Source organism: Pleurodeles waltl, chromosome 7 (assembly GCF_031143425.1).
Source record: "Pleurodeles waltl isolate 20211129_DDA chromosome 7, aPleWal1.hap1.20221129, whole genome shotgun sequence".
Taxonomy (NCBI): Eukaryota; Metazoa; Chordata; class Amphibia; order Caudata; family Salamandridae; genus Pleurodeles; species Pleurodeles waltl.
The window spans coordinates 56,565,921-56,587,752 of NC_090446.1; the positions used below are offsets into that span (position 1 = coordinate 56,565,921).

The 21,832-nt window shown below is 44.0% G+C and overlaps 1 protein-coding gene across 2 annotated transcripts in view; it reads right to left on the reverse strand.

Moving 5' to 3' along the window:
• LOC138303617 (C-type lectin domain family 2 member B-like) overlaps positions 1-21,832 on the reverse strand; it is a 67,891-nt gene that overhangs the window by 18,480 nt on the left and 27,579 nt on the right. For both annotated transcript variants that reach the window (XR_011205425.1, XM_069242909.1), the window contains one exon: positions 1,865-1,971. Coding sequence is in view for 1 of the 2 variants with exons in the window: in XM_069242909.1 (XP_069099010.1) it covers positions 1,865-1,971 (107 nt within the window). In the remaining variant the exon portion in view is untranslated. The remainder of the gene's footprint in view (positions 1-1,864; positions 1,972-21,832) is intronic.

The window sequence follows — 21,832 nt, forward strand, 5'->3', positions numbered from 1 at the left end:
TCTACTGATTAATCTGCCCAGGAGGTACCCCGTACTTGGCCTCAGGCAAATTCTTAGTCAAGAAAGATCTAAGTCAAATCTATTATGTTGAACCACCTCCAATCCAGCAGGAGGGTTCATTTCCTCAATATGATATCCATCCTTCCAAGTATGTTTTTTCCACTTCACAAGAACTTCAGAGAGTTGATATTCAAAGGAGGGAGACCAAATGGAGATACTATGGTTATTGTATAAAACATACACCATTCTTTAAGGAGACAATATTCTACCACAGAATAATAAAGTGTACTCAATCTTGGCCTTTTCTAGCTACTGGGTCAGTTCTGGAAATGCAACAACCTCGTCTCTTGGAAAAGGACGTCACTGGATTATCTTATACTGACTGTTGAGTTTCAGTATTAGAACCTGTGCCCCAAGACAGAACAACCATATTTCACATCCCTCAAGTTACCTAAAGCTAGCCCTCATATTCTGAAGGGGTTAATCTTGTTGTGAGGCAGCTTTATTGCCCTTGGTTTTCTGTTGCTTTTGTGGAAGGGAGAGAGGGCCTAACAAGTTTTTTTGTCTCACTTGCCAGGTTTGCCCACCTGGCAGACTGTCTTAGTAAGAAACGTAATCAGAAAACCTACAAGCATACATATTAAGTAGTCGGCACTGGGCAAACCCGCTTCAGCCACTGGACTTTTCGAATGCCATTCACATGTCGCTTCCACCTGCAAAAGCAACACTTCAGTCATTTGCTGAATTTCTTGTTAGTGAAACCATTTTATCATGTGACATCTTCCTGAAAAGGAGTGTAATTCAGAGCCAAAGTCCAGTTTTCTCTGTTATGTCTTGCCCAGATACCCAATACTTCCCTGATGAATAGCAGCAGATAATCGCTGTAAGAATGTCTTGTATTAATCTTGTGGGAAAAACTGATGCCAATGTCGGAGGCCTAAGCTGGCTGGTGACAAACCTGTGATGAAAGCCCCAGGCCGGACTGATTCATTGGGAAAAGGTATGTTAGATGTCATAGGTCTCATCTCTCTCATTTATTGAAAAAAAGCCTGTGATAAAGTAGAACTTGAAAGTGGGTTGTTATTGCAATGAGTTAATGCTGTAGGATGTTCTAGTACTTTAAATCCCTCAGACTTTTGCCACAGGCAAGAGTTTTGGTGGTTTTATCCTGGCATACCCTGAGGATAGGAAATGTGCAATTTGGTAATTATTGTTTCGCTCTCTTAAGCAGGGCTGTATATTGTTTTGGAATTGTAATTTGGTACCTATTTGTAATTTCATGTGTAGAATGTAGCTGTGTGTCTGATAGTGTCAAGCCTTAATGAAAAAGTAAAATAATAATGCACATTCTAATTCAAAGAAGGGCACTTTCTGATATGTTGAGTTTTTACTCATTTTTATTGCAAGCATATGCCATCCACATTTATGATGCAGCACTTTTAACTTTATCTTACATATAGTTATAATAAAATTACATTAATTATAAAATAAACCATCATACCACCAGCATGACCTGAAAAAGCCACAAATATTACCTTTTAAAATGCTGGTCTTTTTTTAAAAGTTTTTGATATTGCACCAAGCTATCTTTAATGCATAGTGGAGAGTTTTATACAGAACCCTTTTATTACAGGAGGGATATCTAAAAACATAGGTGGTGTAGATAGAACACAGGTGTGTGTGTATATTTATAGTCTGATAAAATCAAAATGTACATGAATGCCCTTAGTTGTAGCCAGGTGCTCATTGATCTAGGCCAACAAAGTTAACAGCTTTGTGCTGCGCAGCGGTTTGTGATTAGCTTTCAAGTGATTTTTTAGGGACTGAGAAACTGTGAATGTCTTGCAAACATACAAGCACTTACCAGTTGTCGAATTTGAAGCCGTCGACCCATATCCACAGCTGGCCAGGACCCATCCTCCTCAAGCCAATCCAGAGGTCGGGATCTCCCTTGTGACGCAGAAGAAAATCCTTTAAACAAGACAAAAAAAGATGTTGTGAAACTGTCTCATTGGTTTGGAGTAAAATGGTTCAATGAAATCAGGGCACAGTTTGTCAAAGAGCTTCAAAAATAAAATTAATAGCCTTAGGACAATGGTGACATAGCATAGGAAGAATTTTTACATTTCTTTGTTTAATGCATCCATTGAGCCAATTGGACTCAGCCATTTTTAGTAAGTTACCGTAAATAACACGAGTGGCCGTAGGCTACTCATATTTATCTTGCAGTCTGTAGGTTAGTACCCTCTTTCTTGGCATGGTTACCCCAATTTTTCTGCCTGATGTCAGTGTGCTTGTCAGTGTCTACTGGGATCTTGCTAATCAGGACCCCAGTAGTTATGCTCTCTCCTTTTAAAATTGGTTACTGTTAACACAGTATTTCACCCACAATTGGCATACTGGTGTCCCCCTATAAGTCCCTAGTATATGGTACCTAGGTACCCAGGGCCCTAGGGTTCCAGAGGATCCCTATAGGCTGCAGCATATAATGTGCCACCCACAGGGAGCCCATGCAAAGGCTTCTGCGGGACTGCCCTTACAGCCTACCTGAAAAGGTATAAGCAAATTAAAGCTGCAGACAGGAATGCATGGAGTTTTTCCACAGCAGCAGCTGCAGCAGGGAAACATGTTATTTAAAAATCAGATGAGAGGTAGAGGTCGCAGAGGTACTATGAACCGTGGTCAGAAATGAATACTGTAGTAGTTCAGAATGATATACAGGGAAATGAAGAAATTGTTGCCTTGTCACCTTTGCGGAGCCGTCGGACACTGGAAGCAGGAGTGTCCAATGATGGTGAAGGAAGGTGTTTGTTCAGCAAACTAAAAATAGCAACTCATTCCAAAACATGAGGACCGAGGGTGAGAGGTCCTAATCCGAATTTGCAGAATAATCTGAATCAAATGCAGAATTTTCAACCCATGCAGAAAAAGCAAATGCCACGTGTGCAAATGACACAGTTGCAGCCGATGCAACAGCAGCTCCCCATGGTACCTAGACAGCAAATCCAAATACATCAAGCCCCAATGGAACAGCAGCAGGTGATGCTTCCTCAACAGGTCAGAGGTCCAACCAAAGTAATGACAGTTCACCAATTCCCGTTACACAGTGAGAATGGAATAAACGATGATTGGATGAGTGAGAGTTCGGATGAGGAGGTATGTGTGCTTGCAGCTTCCTTAGAAGTAGATCAGAAAGGTCCCTATATGAAGGAAAGAGTCATGGATCACTGAGTTTCATTCTTGGTTGACACAGGAGCTACATGCTCTACAGCAAGATCTGTTGAAGTCCCAAATTTGCCCCTTTCAGAAAAGACGGTCCAGATTGTAGAAGTGGCGAATCAGTATTTGACCAACCTAATTACAGAACCAGGTTAAGATTGGCAATTTTCAGGATTTACATAAATTCGTAGTCTGTGATTCAAGCCCAGTATCCCTACTGGTAGGAGACTTGTGTAAAACCAAGTGCTCGATTACCTGCTCAAATGATGGAACCGAGATACAGACGAACAGTGATGATGAGGATGGCCCAGATCCAGAACCAAAGTGTGAGACGACAAATGAGGAATACCCTCCGATTGATTTCTTTCCAGTATTCACAGTAAAGGAGCTTCACCCTGATTTACAGGGAACAGTTTAAGAGAAGGAGTGGGATCTGACAGAGAAAGAGATAGGTCTGATAAAGGGAGTTGGGCCAGTTAAAGTTTCTGTAAAGCCAAATGCGCTTTTTTCCTCGGATTCCCAGTACCACATGCCACAGGATGTTCTTATGAAGGTTGCCCAAATAACTGCTGATTCAGTGGAACAAATGGTGTTGAATTAAGTGTTGAGCAGCCCATGTTATTTACCGACAATGGGTTTGAAAAAAGCGCTGTGGGAAAGTTTGAATTGTCCAGCATTTTAGAAAATTAAATTACATTGTGATCAAATGTTGTCCCCTGGTACCAAATCCAGCTGTGAGAATGTTTCAGATTCCATGTGATGATGAGTAGTTCACGGTCATTGATTTGTCACAAGCTTTCTTTTCTGTGCCTCTTCATGAGGACAGACAATTTCTCTTTTGTTTCAAATTCTTGGATCGAGTTTACTGTTGGTGAAGAATTCCTCAAGGGTTTTCAGAGTCACCTTCCATATTCAATCAGATCCTGAAAAATAAATTGGAGTAGTTGGAACTGCCTTTCCAATCGACATTGGTGCAGTACACATTGATGACTTGTTGATTGCGTCCAAAACAATGGACAAGTGCGAGTATGATACGATTGCCTTACTAAACCATTTGGGAAAGAATGGCCATAAACGGTCACTGCTTAAATTGCAGTACTGTCAGAAAGAAGTGAAGAATTTGGATCACCAGATTGAGAAAGGAAGAAAGAAAATATCCAGAGAAAGGGTCACAACCATACTGCAGATGAATCACCCGACCACACAGAGATGTCAGGATGCTCCGAGGGATGGTAGGCTATTGTTGCCAATCGATTCCTTATTTTTCGGTTAGTTTTAAACCTTTGCAGAAGCTGATCCACAAGGAGGTCTCCGATCCCATAGTGTTAGACCAGGTTGGGATGAAAGCGTTTACTGAACTGAGTCTATGCAAAGCTCCGGCTTTTGGTATGCCTGACTACACGAAACCTTTCACATTGTTTTCCCTGCCACGAGCGTGATGCATGTTTTTGTCTGTCTTGATGCAGGTCCATAGAGGTGTAAACCGCCCAGTAGTATATTTTTCAGCTACTTTGGACCCAGCTGCAGCAGCCTTACCAGGTTGTCAGCATGCAGTTGCAGTGGTTGGACAGAGCCTTACACAGGGTGAAGGCATTGTGATGTGAAATCCCTTAACTATGATGGCTCCTCACTTTACTGGAATCCTACTCACAAAGACGAGACCCAATATTTAACAGGTGCAAGATTGACTAGATATGAGACGAATATTCTAGGGTAACCAAATGTGTCATTGAAAAAATGTACACTACTGAACCCGGCAACCTTACACCCAAGTGAAAATGTTGAGATTGAAAAATTGGAAGACATTGAGCATGATTGCCATGAAGGAACTGATGTGTATGAAACCGAGACCCGATATTAGATACACCCGACTGGAGGAAAATGACCAAATTATCTTTGTTGATGGTTCTTATCTACGAGACAATACACGGACACTGAGAGCAGGATATGCTGTGTGCACAATTACTGGTATCCTGCAAGCGTCTTGGCTTCAAGGGGTGTATTCTGCATAGGTAGCGGAACTGGTAGCCCTTATTAGAGCGTGCCATGTTTTTGCTCAGCTGAAAGTTACAATCTATACAGATAGCCAGTATGAATTTGGAAAAGTCCATGATTTTGGCCAACTGTGGTCACAGAGTGGCTTCATGACCTCTTCTGGTTCACTAGTGAGAAATGGTGAGAGAATTAAAGAGCTGCTGCATGCTATTCTAACGCCTGAAAAGATTGCGGTGGTGAAATGCAGTGCAGATCTGAAGTCACAAGATTTTGTATCAATGGGAAATGGATATGCGGATCAAGTCGCACGGTTTTTCACATTAAACTGTATATTGTTCAAAGATAAGTGGGAATTGTTACCTGAAGAAGATGAAACTTGTCAGAGTTTGCATTGAAAGTAATCGATAATTTACAAGAATTTAAAATGTTGCAGTATAATGTTGACAGGGAGGAAAAACGTTCATGGAGCAAAATGAAATGTGTGCAGCAACAAGATGAATTGTGGGTTTCAGAAGAGGGACAATTGGTCTTGCCTAATAGTTTGTTGTCACAAATGGCTAAGTATTATCATGGTCAAGCACATGTTGGGATGGATGCCATGATTTGTTTGTTCAAGCACAATTGGTTCAATCCAAAGTTTAGACAGGTTGCTGAAGCAGTTTGCCATGGTTGAGTCCATTTGCCAGCAAAAAAAAAAAAAAAAAGGGACAGTGGTTAATTTGAGCCACGGATTTTATTGAGAGGCCTGTGTGTGGAGGTCTGAGATATGTGTTGGCGATTGTTTGCATTTTTAGTCACTGGATTGAAGCGTACCCTACACGAAGAAATTACAGCCTCACAATAGCAAAACTACTGCTTAGGGAAACCGATACCACGTTTTGGGTTTCCGATCTCTTTAGAATCAAAAAGGGGAAGTCACTTCAACAATGAAGTAATTAAATTACTGTGTGCAGCACTGAACATTGAGCAGAAGTTGAACTGCAGTTACCGCCCTGAAGCATCAGGACTAGTAGAACAGATGAATGGTACCTTGATGTCAAGCGCTGCAAAGATGTGTGCGTCCACGAATCTGAAATGGCCTGACGCACTGCCTTTAGTTCTGATGAGAATGAGAAACAGCTGACAGGAAAACAGGATTGTCGCCGCATGAGATCTTTGTGGGCCGAGCCATGAGGTTGCCAGCGGTGCCTGCAAATGCTATTGTCAACATTACAGATGATATGGTGTTGGACTACTCCAAAGGTCCAGCTGATGTGATTCGCTCTTTCTCTAAGAAGGTGGAAGCGACCGCACTGCCACCAGTCCATGATCCAGGCCACAACCTGAGAGCTGGTGACTGGGTTGTGGTCCGGAAACACGTCAGGAAAACATGTTTAGAGCCTCATTGGAAGGGTTCTTATCAGGTAGTTCTGACAACTATCACAGCTGTGAAGTGTGCTGGAATTCCGAACTGGATCCACGCCAGCCACGCAAAGAAAGTGGAATGTCCTTCGGATGAGGAAGAAAAGTTGTTGAGAATACCAACATTGATAGGACCAGTCTCGGGCCGGAAGGAGAACAAAGGGGAACTAAGACCGGATCTGAGCCAGTTGAGGATGGTTCAGTCACGCCTACGAGAGACTAAGGATAAGCCCCCCAGGAGGGTGATAGTGAGCCTATATCAACTGAGGCAGCAGGAGGGCCTAGTCAGAGGCGGCTTTCCCGGAAGCAAACTCATTCGAGACAAGCAGAGCAGTTGCCAGACCCCGAGGGGGAAGGAGATGAAGCGGATCAAAGTCATTGTGATCTGACTTCTCCTGAACCAGTTGCAGGTCTGTCAAGAGAAAACACCACAGAACGAGGGGAAGTTACAAGTTCCACATTGAAAATAACATTGACCAAGGATCCACTGAAAGGAGATAAGTGGCCGGAGTCAAAATCAAAGAGAAAGGAAGTAAATGTTGAGACAACAATCAAAGAAGAAGTAGGTACTACAAGGAGAGAAGATCTAAGTGAAGGAGAATTGAATGGAGATCGTGATAATATGAAAGAGAATAGCAAGTCGAAGAGTTGCAAGTCCTGAATGGGCATATGCAACAACAAGTGAATGGCAGAGAGAGCTTTTGTCTTTGTTTTGATTGAGAAATTGCAGGTCAATAGTTTGGCACTTGAAGGAAGCTGATGAACTGAACTGTTGGGAAAATAAATTGAAAAAATACAAGGAGAAAAAACTGTTGAAAGTAACCGGAAAAGACTGATAACCTGATTTGACTTTTTAAACCTGATTTTGACAAGCTGCTAAACCGATTTTGATAAAAGGATTCTGGAAGTGAAACAGAGCTGTGAATAACTGCTGAAAGAAGATTGAAGATTTTGTGTTTTTGTTTGCTGCTTTTTTCTAAATTTTCTCTTCTGATTTCTGATTCTTTACAGATCATGAGTAACATTATCTAGCAAGCTAGGAAGAATAGGCGCTTTAAATACATGAGCATTGGTTTGGGAATTGTATGTATGATATTGTTTGTGATATTGATTGTGGCTACGACTGTTCTTTACAAGGGTAAAGCTAACCATGCTCCAGCTTTGGAGACAACTACTGCATTAATAGCGATGGAGAAGTTTAGGTTAGACGCAAAGTATCTGCACGAGGGTACTAATGCACAAGGGGAACTTTCTTCTAACGTGTTCTATCACTTATTGAGTGAGTATGTTGAGACAATGGATGCAAAGAATTGTTTTGTGTGTATGCAAATTCCTTCATCAGACGAGGAATGAGGTACTTATCATAGTTTGCCTTTTGCTTACGGGATACGTTGTAGTCTGTTCTAACAAGATTCTATAACCAGGAGTACATCCAGTACTTCTACTTAAATCACAATGCAGTGTTTCAGTTTGTCCCTATATTTAGATATTTGAGTAGAATAGCTAAAGATAATGGCATAGTATTAGTTCGAGGTTTCTTCGAGCCTACGTTGACTTTTGGCACAGCTTACGCGCACCGAAACAATTTAACATGCTTACTTACAGCTTTAGAGAAAAGCTTCTTAGATCACACAGGTGACAGGAGAAAGGCATTGAAGGAGAAATTAGAAAAAGACTTAGAGAAAAGGACTTCCGCAAATGATTATGCTTATAGTGCAATAATGAAACAAGGGAAATTATCTTTAGATGTGCAACACGAAGGGAAGCTTTGCGTATATAGGTCTAAATCTTGCACTGACACTATCTAGTGAATGTAGATATGTGTTTTTGTTCCAGAGTAAATGGACATTTATGTTAAATGGACAAGATCTAGCGATTCCTCGGATATATTACATCTGTGGTCCTAATGCTTATTACTGTCTTCCAAAGGGATGGTATGGTACATGCTATTTGAGAATAGTTTTCCCAAAGATTTTTCAACTTGCCTTAAAGAAATTTCCGAAAGTGACTTAGTTACATCATATTAGAAGAGAGTCTCTACTTCTGGTATTGTGGGAGATATATTAGGGGACATAATTCCTTCAGTGGGTGTTCTGAATTTGATAAATATTTGAAAGTTGTCTACTATTGTGGATAACATACTGACAAATGTTCCTGGGGCTGTACTCCTGGTAGATACTGAATTAGCTGCTGAAAGAGCTATGACGCTTCAGAACTGCCTTGCATTAGACATTATTTTAGCAAAGGATGGCAGAGTTTGAAAAATTACTAATTCTAGGCACTGTTGTTCATTTATTCCTGACAATAGTAAAGCGATTAGAAGTTTACCTACTAATCTGACTAATGAGAGTGCTGATTTGAAAGAATTGAAGGAACCAGGTGTTTGGGAGAAGGTTAGCAAGGGATTTGTTTCAGTGGGAAATTAGCTCAGCAACATTGGGAAAGGGATTTTAATGACAATAATACAGGGAATATTAATTATTGTAGTTTGTCTAATTGGAATATGGGAAATATGTAAATTGAAGAAGACAAATAACCACAGGAGGGAAGAAAAGAAGAGAAAAATTGTTCAGGGAAAATTTGAAAAGGGGACAAGAAGCTGAGGGGACTCAAATGATCTAATTTTAGCTGATGCAAAAATTTGTGAAAAGGGTTTAGTCATCAGAGGAGGGATTGTTAGCGCAGGGGTATTAATACAAACATTGATGAATATTTGTGTGTTTCGACTGGCACAGAAAATGTAAATCTAGAGAAAAATAATGCACGCATTGGAAAGTGTGATCACGTGAATGGCCGCCAATGTTCACGACGTGTACTTATTAACATGAAATGTTGAGCTTATATTTGATTAATGTAGTAATACATCATATTAAGGGCTATGCATTATGTATTATCCTTATTAATTGTAGGCCTTAACTTAGCAGAGGTCTTGGCCTAGCTCCACAGCCTAATGTCAAGCTGTATTTCTTTAACGTTTAATAAAATGTCTGCTTAGAGAATTACATTGTGATTTTTCACTGTGCTGACCTAATGTGCATGTAGCTAAAAGTCTTTTTCATGAGAACTGCTTGCTAGAAGATGCTGTTCCTGCTAAATGTAACATTGTAGACGTAATGTGTGTAAGACTGATTTTTCTCAGGCGAGGACGATGAAGACACTGACTAGAGTATAAGCTGCAAAAATATTGTTACCTGACGAGCTGGATGATGAGGACATTACGAAAGGAGCCAATCATCGATATGTGAACCGTGAACTAGCAGAAAATGTAGATTTGAAGTTCTAGCTTTATTGGACAAAGTGTGAACATGCGATCCCTTGACCAATAGGGACTTGGGGAATAGTTTTAGGAAATCTAACTCAGCCAGTCTGCACTGAGAAGAAGTTGACACTTGCCATTGTGCATTTGCCCAACACATTTGCCCATTTTCTTTCTTGCCGAAAGGCCATTACTTTTATGAGCGTCTTGAGAAAAGACGTGCTTAACTTTATTGCTTAAAAAGACTTTGCCTCTTCTGAGCTTTAATGCTGAATCCTGATGCCTTGCTGACCAGACTGATGTCCTGATGACGAAGACTGTCACAGCTTGCAGATCCGAACTGGGATAGGTATATGGATGATGATATTGTTTGCTATGTCTACTTGATTTTCTTTCTAGGTACCAACTGGGCTATTTTGGTAGAGCCATATTTAGATGTTTTTCCAAATTTGTGTTGACTAAATTGTTTTGCATAAAGGCCAAACATGTTAATTCTGATCTGGTGTTAGTTAGGAGCCTCACTAATGGAAATCAATACCCGGAGTAACATTTGGTATCTTTCATTTGCTGAATCTAAATGTATGTAATATCGTTTGCGCAGTTGTTTCTGCTAATACTTTGCACTGTAACTTTAGAACGTTTAGCAGCTCAAGCTCTGATTAGATTACATTTATTTTGTCTCTTTGGCCAGCCAGTATTGTTTCGGTATGTTTAACATTTGATTTTGAGATTATTTTACGCAACATTAGCAGCTTTAATTCAGGAAGGATATTGATAGAAGTGCCACAAAGAATAATATCAGTCTTACTCATATTGATCTTATAGCCACCAATTTGCTCAAATTCATTAAATAGATTAAAGACCGCTTCCTGAGAAGAACGTTCTATAGCTAAGAACATGATGAAGTCGTCCGCGTAAAGTTTGATCTTTCCCATTGACTTTAACGGAGGTTGGATCTTAATATGTTGTCTAATTTTAATGGCTAGAGGCTCAATAAAAATGGGGAAATAAGATGGGGGATAAAGGACAACCCTGCCTAGTCCCTCATTGTATTTGAAGTTGGCTGACGCACTTTGAGTTTATAATATTATTGGCCTCTGAGTAGGAGTACAACCTTTGAATTAGTGCAGTGACCTGAGAAGGTACCTTGTAGCTAGACAGAACTGAAAAAAGCGTGTCCCAAACAACCAAGTCAAATGCTTTTTCTGCGTCTAGCAAAAGAATAATGGCAGGGACTTTATAGAAGCAAAATAATCAGGAGTCTCAGCTAAAAAATGTGTGTTTGAAGCCAGTTGTCGGCCAGCTATAAACCCGTTTTGATTGGGATGTACCAGTTTATTAACTACCCCATTAAGCCTATTGGCCAAAAGTTTTGTGATTATTTTATAATATGAGTTTAACAACGAAATTGGACGATATGCGTTTGGATCCTCCCTGTCCTTGTTTTTCTTAGGAAAGCTAACCACGTTTCCTGAATACCAGGTCTTAGGAATCTGCTCGCCCCTCAGTAGGCCATTAATTAAGGCCAAAAAATCATCGGCAAACGCTTTTATGAAAGTCTTATAGAACTCAACGGGAAGCCATCCGGTCCACAGGCTTTTCCTCGTGGGAAGGTTCTTAACAACGTCTAGAAGTTTTGGCTTCATAAATGGCTGTGATAGCAGCTCACAGTCTTCCTCTGAGAGGTTGGGAATATCCAGGTCCCTCAAAAATTTCTCAATAGTCCTGGGATCTATACCTGGGGCATAACTATAAATCTGTCTATAATGTGCCAGCATAATTTTATCGATGTCTCCGGGGTCAGTGCATCTAGCCCCGGTGACAGGACATCTTAGAGCGTGTATGATATTACCAGCAACACGATCTCGAGCTTGCCGTGCCAAAAATGTTCCTGTAAAGTTACTCTCTTCGTAGACCTTTTGTTTATAAGTCTGATATTCTATATCCACCTTCTTAAAAAAGTTATCTGCCAACACCTTCTTGGCAGCTTCAAAGGCCTGCCTATTAGTGTCCGAGGGGGCATATAGATAGGCATTTAAACACTTCTGAACTGCATCTTCCAATACGACAATTTGTTGTCTCAAGAACAGTTTATTAGCTGCCTCTTTGGCGATTACCCAGCCCCTAAAAAAAAGCCTTAAATGAATCCCAGACTACCGCTGGAGTTGAGGATCCCTGATTGCGCTTGAAAAAATCCCTTATTTTGGCCTGTGAAGTTTGTACCCACCCCTCATCCGAAAGGAGCTGAAGATTAAAAATCTACCTTCTGGTCTGAACTGTATAAGCTGTGGAATAGAGAGACACTTCCAGCAGCAGAGAGGCATGGTCTGAAAGACCAGAGTGCTGAACCGACTGAGATCCATAGCACAATGTTTGTGATATTAGAAAAAAATTGATACATGAGGAGCTTTTAAACAGAGTGGAAATACAAGTATATTCCCTCGCATCAGGAGTGTTCGTTCTCCAGGGATCACAAAGCATCAAAACCTTAACATAATCTTTGAAGATTTTTGCAGCTTTGGGTTTGTGCTGTCGCTTACCCCTTACTGTGGTATCTAAAACTGGATCCTGAAGGAAATTAAAATCCCCTTCAATAATAATTTTGCCTGTCAGTTGCAAAAGGGAGTGAAACAGGCCTATATAGGGGGTAGGGTCGTCTAACAGAGGTGCATAAAAACTAACAAAGACAAATCTTTCCTTGGCAATTAAACACTGAACCCAACACCAATGCCCATCAGGGTCAGAAAAAAAAATCCAGTGGTTGTGCGTTGAGGGCTCTGGCTAAAAAGACTGCCACACCTCTGTGAGCCGCTGAAGCTGCAACGACTACTTTGAAATTAGACATTTTTTTAAACATGTGAAAATCCGGGACTTTATTAACCGGAATAGGAGTCTCCTGATGAAGTACATCTGAGGGATTTAAAGCAGTTACACTTTCCTCGATTACAGATCTTTTCCTATGGTTATTTAATCCATTAACATTTCAGGAAAGTATTCTTAATGGAAGAAAAAATGTTGTCATTGATTTGTGCCTTGGCTTCGTCTGAATATCATCATCCCCACTCTAGAGTGAAATACACTATCAAAGACATAACAATCCACTAAAGTGACAAAGACGGATCCTGGTGTCCATACTTCTCCCCCCAACCCCCCACCCTTCCTTATCCCCCCATACCTCACCCTTAGTGGCCCACACCTGGAGCCCTTACACCTGGACAGCCCGAGGCCACACCCCTCCCCTACCCCCTTGCCCCCATCCTTCCAATGCGTGGTGCCTTGTCATAACACCCTAAGCCACAGACTAGAGAGACCAAAATAGAAATAGCCTGAAAATGTGTTGTGGGCGTTATTTAAAAAAAAAAAAAAAAAAAGCCGCATTCTCTTACAATATCATTATTCGCATGGTCTAATATGTCCAATATGTCACCCTAGTGGTCTCTTATTATGTTTTTTCCACCCCGGCCCCACCACCCCTTATTCGTCTTGACTGCTCAGAGTATTGAATTACATGTAGCAAAGATTTAGCAGCATCCACTGTGTGAATACAATTCGAGTGACCCTGAAAAAACACTAAGTTTGGATTGTTGCACAAGTCCAGCCTGAGCCCCTGCTTATTGAAATGCCGGAATCATCCCTTTCAATTTTTCTTCTCCGATGCGCAGCCACCAGTGCGAGGATATTTGGAGTTTGGTGGCTGGACTGCGGGGACCCGATGGGCCCGCATGATAGTGAGATCCGGATGCTTGTCTGTTGGTCCTAATAGAACATGACTTTTAATTCGACCAGATCTATGACTTTGTGGCCGTTTTCATGGCCTTCAGGTACTCCCGTGAATCGCAAATTAGATCTACGTGATCGATTTTCGGCATTGTTGAGTCGAATCTGTAGATCTAGCAGGTCAGCTCGACATTTTGCCAGAGATGTTTCTACAGTCACACGGACATCCTCAAGGTCGGAAACTCGCTGCTCGATATCCGTAATTTGTGAGTTAAGTTGCTGGATATTACTACAGATCAAGTTCATTTGTGATGCTGTTCTCTGATTTGCGTCGTCTTGGGAAACTTACAGCGTTTTTAATTCCCTTAGTATATGCAGAAGTAAGTTTCCCGGGGGAATGCCACTGCTTGCCGTATCTTTCAGCTCCTGAGAGAGAGCCCCATTTTGACCATTAAATTCGGAAGACAGAGCAGGAATAGCAACATGGGGGGGAAGGGGAGATCCAGCTGCTGTGTCTTCGCCGCCCCTGCTGATTGACTCGTGCATTGGTAGAGAGGCAGAGCTGTCTACCTGAGGGGCAGGGGAGCAGCTGTTAATTAGTGCAGGGGTACACTCCTTATGGCTTTTCCCTGCCCCAAACAAGGGATAGAGGGGTTTGGAAGCAGAGTCTATGTCCGTCGCCTGACCGCAAGAGGTCTCAGAGTTCCAGCTAGGGGTTGACTGAGTGAGCAGTGGAGAGCCTTTACCAAATGATCCCGGGCTAGGATCCAAATCGGCTGGCAGAGCCCTTGATTCGTCAGATGGACAGTCAGAGCTGAGGAGAGTGCTTGTCAAGTTAGTCACGGAGGGTGGTAGATTAAGAGGTAGTTCCTTCAGAGGCAAAATAAACAATCGTCTGCGTTCAGCCATATTCGGACCCTGCCACTCTTTTAGGGTCAAGGCAATCAGGCATGACAGCCACCAAAAGATAGCTCTCTAAAAAAGACACCACTGGCACAGTGACAGTCCAGCTCCCCCCAAAAAAAGAAAGTAATAGTATCGAACAGCAGTCTTTTCAGTTCAATCTCCCAGTTATTGTTTTTTTTTTTTTTCTTTTTCTCTCTCCTTTCCCCCCTCCTTAGTCTATTCCTGAAGACCCCTACCTTTGTGTATTGTGCTGGGGGGGCGCAGTGGCTCCGTAATTGGCTTTCGCGTCCTCGGCGCCCTAGAGACCGCTTGACATCCGTGTCCTCGGCGTCTTGGAAACCGCTTCACTGCCGCATTTGTCGGCGTCTTGGAAACCCATTACTGTAAATTTTGAATAGCCCTGCACAACAGCAACTGTAAAAATCAAATTAGGAAACTCCATTCCTAAACCATACTGGGTAAGCAATGTATCTAACATTACATGTATTCCATGGATGACAGGTGCACCTGCACGGATCCAAACAAATCATATGCATATTGGTCAAAATGGTTTTGATTATAAGACAACAAAAAAGGGAAGGTTATTGTTTGTCTTGATGAGACCCATGTATCTATCAAAGGGTCAAAACACTGTTGACTTCCCTAGGACAGACTTCTGTATTGCTAGTTTCCCCACAGGAAACTTCCTTGTGTTTTATTCATATGTTAAAAGAACTGTGGCTGTCCAGAAAACTACAACCCAATAGACCAACGATGTTTTAAAAATATATATTCAGTTCATTTTTGGTTTTGTTCATTTGGGGTGCACTGTTCACTTTGGTATTCACTCATCAAGACAAAGACTTTTCCATTTCTGTACATATTTGTGGTCTTCCTTTTTAGGAATTAAAATTATGTTTTGTTGATGGACAACATATACCGGTTTCTTTTGCATTTGCCCGTGAATCGATACCGGACAGGTTATATACTGCCCCTATTAAGAATATTTTCTCCACTGATTTATTTCATGCATAACTTTCTGTTTTACGTTTTCTGCCTCAGTATTTATTCCTGGATTCACATGAACATTTGGGTTGCTCGTGTTTTTAGCAAGACTGAAGAAGGGACTGTCATGAAACATGCATGTGTCAGTTGTTCCTGAAATACATATAATGTTGAAAGATATCTCTAAACTTGTTACTTTGTATAATAAACTGTGCGCGCAGGAACCAGAATATCATGCAGTTATACTTACAATGCTTCACTGTGGACGAAACATTTACATGCTTCGCACACAAACCTTCCATCTCAGAAGAACTTTTTCTATAACGTTAAAACCCTACCCATGGAACATTTTATAACAAAATGCTTCTTTTTAGGACTACATATAAATGAAAGGTGGTAATTTATGACAGCGCATTGGAGTACTCTTCGAAGAAATAAGATTGTTATTGTCTATGTGTGGGGTTATGAAGAAGCCAGGGAGGGACTGCAAATTTATGATGAACATACATCAGGTGCCCCAAACCAGTTGACACCAACGCAGTCGCTCACAGCCATGAGTTCATTTTTAAGTAAGCACAGGATCACATTTTTCTTTTTAAGTTAAGAGATGGCTGTGTTTATTTTATATTATCAACAGGCTGCAGATAGCAGGGTCTGATTATGAGCAGTCCTGGATTCAGATTTATGACCCTGGCAGGGACACAGAGGTGAAGAATTGAAACACAAAGATATTTAAATCTAAAAAGAAAAGTCCTTGTCAACTCAATATTGGTGGTGAGAACAAAATGATGTTTCTCAATGATTTAAATCGGAGAAATTTAAAATGAAGTTACATTAATTATTTAATTAGCATTTCATTTAAATTCTCTTTTTTTTTTTTTACCGAAAGTGCTGTATTTACAAACAGCAGGTCTCTTGTTCCCAGTGGCTAGTAGAACACTGTGCCATATTTATAATTGAAAAATAGTAATTGTTTTAAAATGTGAGAAATTTAAAGTAGAGAAAATTGTTCTATATTATGAACATGTGTGCACTTTAAATTTCTCCTGTTTAAAAAAAATAGGTTGTATGGTAGTGTTATACATGGAACGGCGCCACATATGGTGAATGGTATGTCCTGTGCCACAGGTACATATGATACAGGCTCTCAATCACCCATACACATATATCCCATTCTTATGCACACATGTTCATACACCCCCAAAGCTCACACTCTCCCTGGCACATGGCAGCCCTGTTATAGTGCCCCAAGTCAAGGTGTTGTGTTCAAACTAAAGTACCCAACTCTGTGGACATCGGCTGAACAGCAAGGAAGCGTCTGGTAACAATGCGCGATTTACTGAGCCTTCAGTAACTCAGGGTGATTTTCACTGACCAGAAGTAAGTCTCACTCCAGAAAAGGTTGGAAACCCTGCAGAAGATATTTTAAGACACACAGTGAACACCGCGTTTCTGATGGATACAACTACCTGTGGATTCCTCACCTGATGAATACTCCCATGGCGCCAGCATTTGACGGAAATCTTCTTACTAGTCTCTGCACGTCGACGAGGACGTCACTCTAGCCCACGCGACGCCGTCTGACGTCATACAGGCAATAAGAAGTCCTCGCCGACGTGCCGATGACAGTTCCCTTTTTTCCGTGCATTCGAAACGGTTATCTTCGAGGGAGTTACTGTTACCTTCGTGGTTACAGTGTATTGTCTGCTGCGTAGTCTTCTCTGCGGTAACAATGTCTCAGAGGAAGTCGGGTTTCAAGCCCTGTCGAGAGTGTGGGGGCAAGATGTCAGTTACAGATCCTCACTCCGACTGTCTATGGTGTTTGAGCTCCGACCACGACGTCTCGACTTGCGATTCATGTCAACACATGAATCCGAAGGCCCTCAAAGAGCGCGAGGCCAAGTTATTCATGGCAAAGTCAAAGAAGAAGGAGAAACATCATAAGAAGTCTTCTTCGCCAAGGTCTCACCGGCGTCATCGAGACTCCCGGCGCCGTAGAGACTCACGACGTCACTCCAGCAAGGAGTCTCATTCGAGGTCACCTTCGGCTCGGCGTCGGAGGACTTGAGAGGTCAGCCCCACGGTCACGCCGCATCCATCGACGCCGTTGCCCTCTCCGGCGTCACCGGCTTCACCTGGTCAGGCGTCAGTGATTGAGGTGGTGCAGCCTCTTGTGTTTTCTCCGGCGTCGCAGACGTCGAGGCCGGCGTCGGGGTCGCCCTCGATCCAGGCACCCCAGTATCCGGTTTTTCCCACTCCTGGAGCCGATAGTACCGCGTTTCTTAATGCGATGTATACCATCTTTCAGCAGATGGCTCCAGGAGCTGCTCCGGCTGGTCCTTCGGGGCCCTTGGCCTTTTCGTTGGGTGATCCTGCGCCTCTTCGGCCGGCACCCTTTATGCCCTTTCTCCCTTTTGGGAATGTGGGCTCGGCGCCGGTGCCGGCGTCGGTGGCCGCTCCGGTGGCTTCGGATGTTTCGGCCCCGGAGGTTGCCCCTCCGTCGAAGTCAGGATTTTGCCCTGTGACTCCGGTTGGTCCATCGGCTCCAAGACCTCGTCCTCCGGCTCCTGCCTCGGCGCCGAAGCTGCCTGTGGCGCCGGACGCGGCGTCAGATGCTTCTGGAGATCGGCGCCGTTCTTCGACGTCGGCGGAGGCCATGTCGACTCCGCGTATCGAGGAGAGACTTCATTCGAGGAGGCGTGCTCTCCGTCTTTTAGAAGAACAAGAGTACCAGCGAGTCCTAGAGGAGGGAGAGATTGAGGACTCTGGAGACGGACTGCATGGTCTGGATACAGCCAGTGGGCTGGACACTTCCCCTGAGTGGGACCTTTCATCTCCAGGGGAATATACGGAGGAGGCTGCTTCCTTTCATGCTGTGGTGAGGAAGGCAGCGAGCTTTTTGGACCTGCCTTTGCCGGTGGCAGAGGCAAAGCAGAATTTGCTGACAGAGGTATTGCATCCGGCCTCTGCTGCAGCTGAGCCTCTCTTGCCATTTAATGAGGCTTTGCTGGATCCGGTGTTGGAGGTGTGGAAGAAGCCGGTGTCTTCCTCGGCCGTTCATAGGGCTGTGGCCAGGAGGTATCGAGCTGCACCATCTGACCCTGGCTTTCTCTCTAGACACCCTACGCCGGAGAGCTTGGTGGTGCAAGCCTCCTGTTCCTCAAAGTCAGCGCCTGGTTCCTTCCCGACGGTGCCTGGAGACAGAGACTCCAAGAAACTGGATGCGCAGTCCAAGAAAATATTTTCGTCATGCAGTTTGGCGTTGAAGGCCACCAACGCCACGTGCATTCTGGGGAGGTACATCCATGCGCTGATGGATGATATTTCGTCTTCATTCACGGAGCTTCCCCAGGGTCTTTTGGATGTGGTCTCGGACGCCCAGGCTGCCGCGACCCAGATTATCCAGTCTGGGCTGGACACGACCGACTCGGTGGCCAGGGCGATGGGCACGGCTGTGGTGGCAAGAAGACAGGCCTGGCTCCGAAACTCAGGGTTCTCTGCGGATGTGCAGTCGACCCTGCTGGACCTCCCGTTTGATGGGGACAGACTGTTTGGAGCCAAGGCAGATTCAGCCTTGGAACGATTTAAGGAGATCAGAGCCACAGCCAAATCGTTAGGACTGCAAGCTCCTTCTTCCTCTGCCTCTTCTAGAATTTTCAGGAGGTTTCGGGGATTTGGGCGTGGCTCTTATTCCTCTTCCTTTCGGGGGAGGTTCCAGCAACCCGCCTCTTCCCTCCCCTATAGGTCATTTAGAGGGAGGGGGAGGGGTGGGGTCCGTATCAGAGGAGCCTCTCAACAGCACTCTGCCTCTTCCTCGTCCTCTGGAGGGGTGCAGCAGGGGAAGCAGCCTTAGGCTTCCACCGTTTCCCACTCACTCCTCTCCTGTAGGGGGAAGATTACAGCGTTTTCTCCACAAGTGGAAGTCTATCACAACGGACACTTGGGTTCTCGGCATTGTGGGAAAAGGCTACGCCCTTCCCTTTCGGGAGTTCCCGCCCCTCATCCCGCCCCGCCCATCTTATTGTTCAGAAGAACACCTCCTGTTGCTAGAACAGGAGGTTCAAGTCCTCCTTTCAAAGGGCGCGGTAGAGTTGGTCCCAGAGCAGGAAAAGGGTTGAGGTTGTTACTCAAGATACTTCCTGATTCCCAAAAAGGATGGTCAGTTGAGACCAATCCTGGATCTGAGGATCTTGAATTGGTTCCTCAAACAGGAAAAGTTCAAGATGCTGACCCTAGCACAGGTGCTTTTGGCGTTGAACAAGGAAGATTGGATGGTGTCTGTCGACTTGCAGGATGCTTACTTTCATATCCCGATACTCAAGTCGCACAGGAAGTATCTCCGGTTTGTGGTAGGGTCGCAGCACTATCAGTTTGCGGTCCTCCCGTTTGGTCTTACTTCAGCACCTCGAGTCTTCACAAAGGTGATGTCAGTGGTTGCGGCGGAGCTCAGAAGGAAGGGGATAGCAGTATTCCCTTACTTGGACGACTGGTTGATCAAAGCCAAGTCCCCGGAGCTTGTGTCGCATCATCTGCAGTCAACAACCCAGTTGTTGTTCGACCTGGGCTTTTCGGTGAACGTGCCCAAATCTCACCTGGAGCCCTCTCAGCGCCTCCTGTTCATAGGGGCAGTACTGGATACAACATTGAGTCGAGCCTTTCCTCCGCCTCAGCGGATTCAAGATATTCAGGAATTGGTTCCAATGTTTCGAAATGGAGCGGTAGTTCCAGTCCTCAAGGTCCTTCGTCTGCTCGGTCTGTTCGCCTCCTGCATTCTGTTGGTCACGCATGCTCGCTGGCACATGAGGGCTCTTCAGTGGTGCCTCCGAAGGCAGTGGTCTCAACACAAGGGAGATTTAGAAGGTACTGTCAAGATCTCCAGAGATGCTGCTGTGGAATTGAAGTGGTGGATTGCGGGCAACAATCTTTCACAGGGGAAGCCGTTCGCGCAGTCGCCACCAGTGGCCACGGTAATAACGGATGCCTCCACCCTAGGATGGGGAGCTCATCTGGGGGATCTGGAGATCAAAGGGCTTTGGTCTCCAGAGGAACAGGTGTTTCATATCAATCTGTTGGAGTTACGGGCTGTACGTTTGGCTCTCAAGGCCTTCCTCCCATCCCTTCGTGGTCAGTCGGTACAGGTCCTGACGGACAATACTACCACGATGTGGTACATAAACAAACAGGGAGGAGTAGGGTCGTACCTTCTCTGCAGAGAAGCTCTTCGGCTATGGTCCTGGGCAAAGGACCATCAGATTTGCTTGGTGGCAAATCATCTGGCCGGGGTCTTGAATGTACGTGCGGACAGTCTCAGTCGCCAATTCTCGGCAGACCACGAGTGGCGTCTCCATCCAGATCAAGTCTGTTTAATCTTCCAGATGTGGGGGTTTCCTCGGATAGATCTGTTTGCCACTCGGGAGAACGCGCATTGCCCGTTATTCTGCAGCCTCCAGTATCCGATGCAGGGAGCGTTGGGGGGCGCGTTTCAGATAACCTGGTGCGACCAGTTGCTTTACGCGTTTCCCCCCATACCCTTGATTCCTCGAGTGTTGAGGAAAATTCGCCAAGACCGGGCCCAAGTCATCTTAATAGCTCCGGATTGGCCAAGGAGGGTATGGTACTCCGACCTTCTCCAACTCTCACTGTGCCCTCCGCTCCGTCTCCCTCTCAGGGCAGACCTCCTCTCGCAGTCGCAGGGGCAGGTTTTACACCCCAACCTCCAGAGTCTGCACCTACATGCTTGGAGATTGAACGGGGCAACCTGAGTTCCTTCTCTCTCCCGCCTGATGTAGTGGATGTTATCTTAGCGGCCAGGCGACACTCCACTAAATCTATCTACGCTAATAGGTGGTCTAAATTTGTTATGTGGTGTGGAGAGAGACAGATTGATCCCTTACATGCTCATCTGTCACATGTTTTGTCTTTTGCACTGTCTCTAGCGCAGAAAGGTTGTGCAGTAGCTACCATTAAGGGTTATTTGTCGGCCTTGTCAGCCTTCATTTGTCTTCCAGACCAACCATTGTTATTTAAATCCCCTATTGTTCTCAGATTCTTGAAAGGTCTTCTGAATCAATATCCTCCAAAACCATTTGTTATGCCTCAATGGGATTTGTCCTTGGTCCTGACTTTCCTTATGGGGTCCCCTTTTGAGCCTATGCATTCTTGCCCCTTAAGGTATTTGGTTATTAAAACAGTATTCCTGGTAGCTATAACATCTGCAAGGAGAGTGAGTGAGTTGCAGGCCTTATCGGTTAAACCCCCTTATATAACGTTTTATGGGGATAAGGTGGTGTTGAGGACCAAGGCTGCTTTCCTTCCGAAGGTTGTTTCACCCTTCCATTTGGCTCAGACAATCAC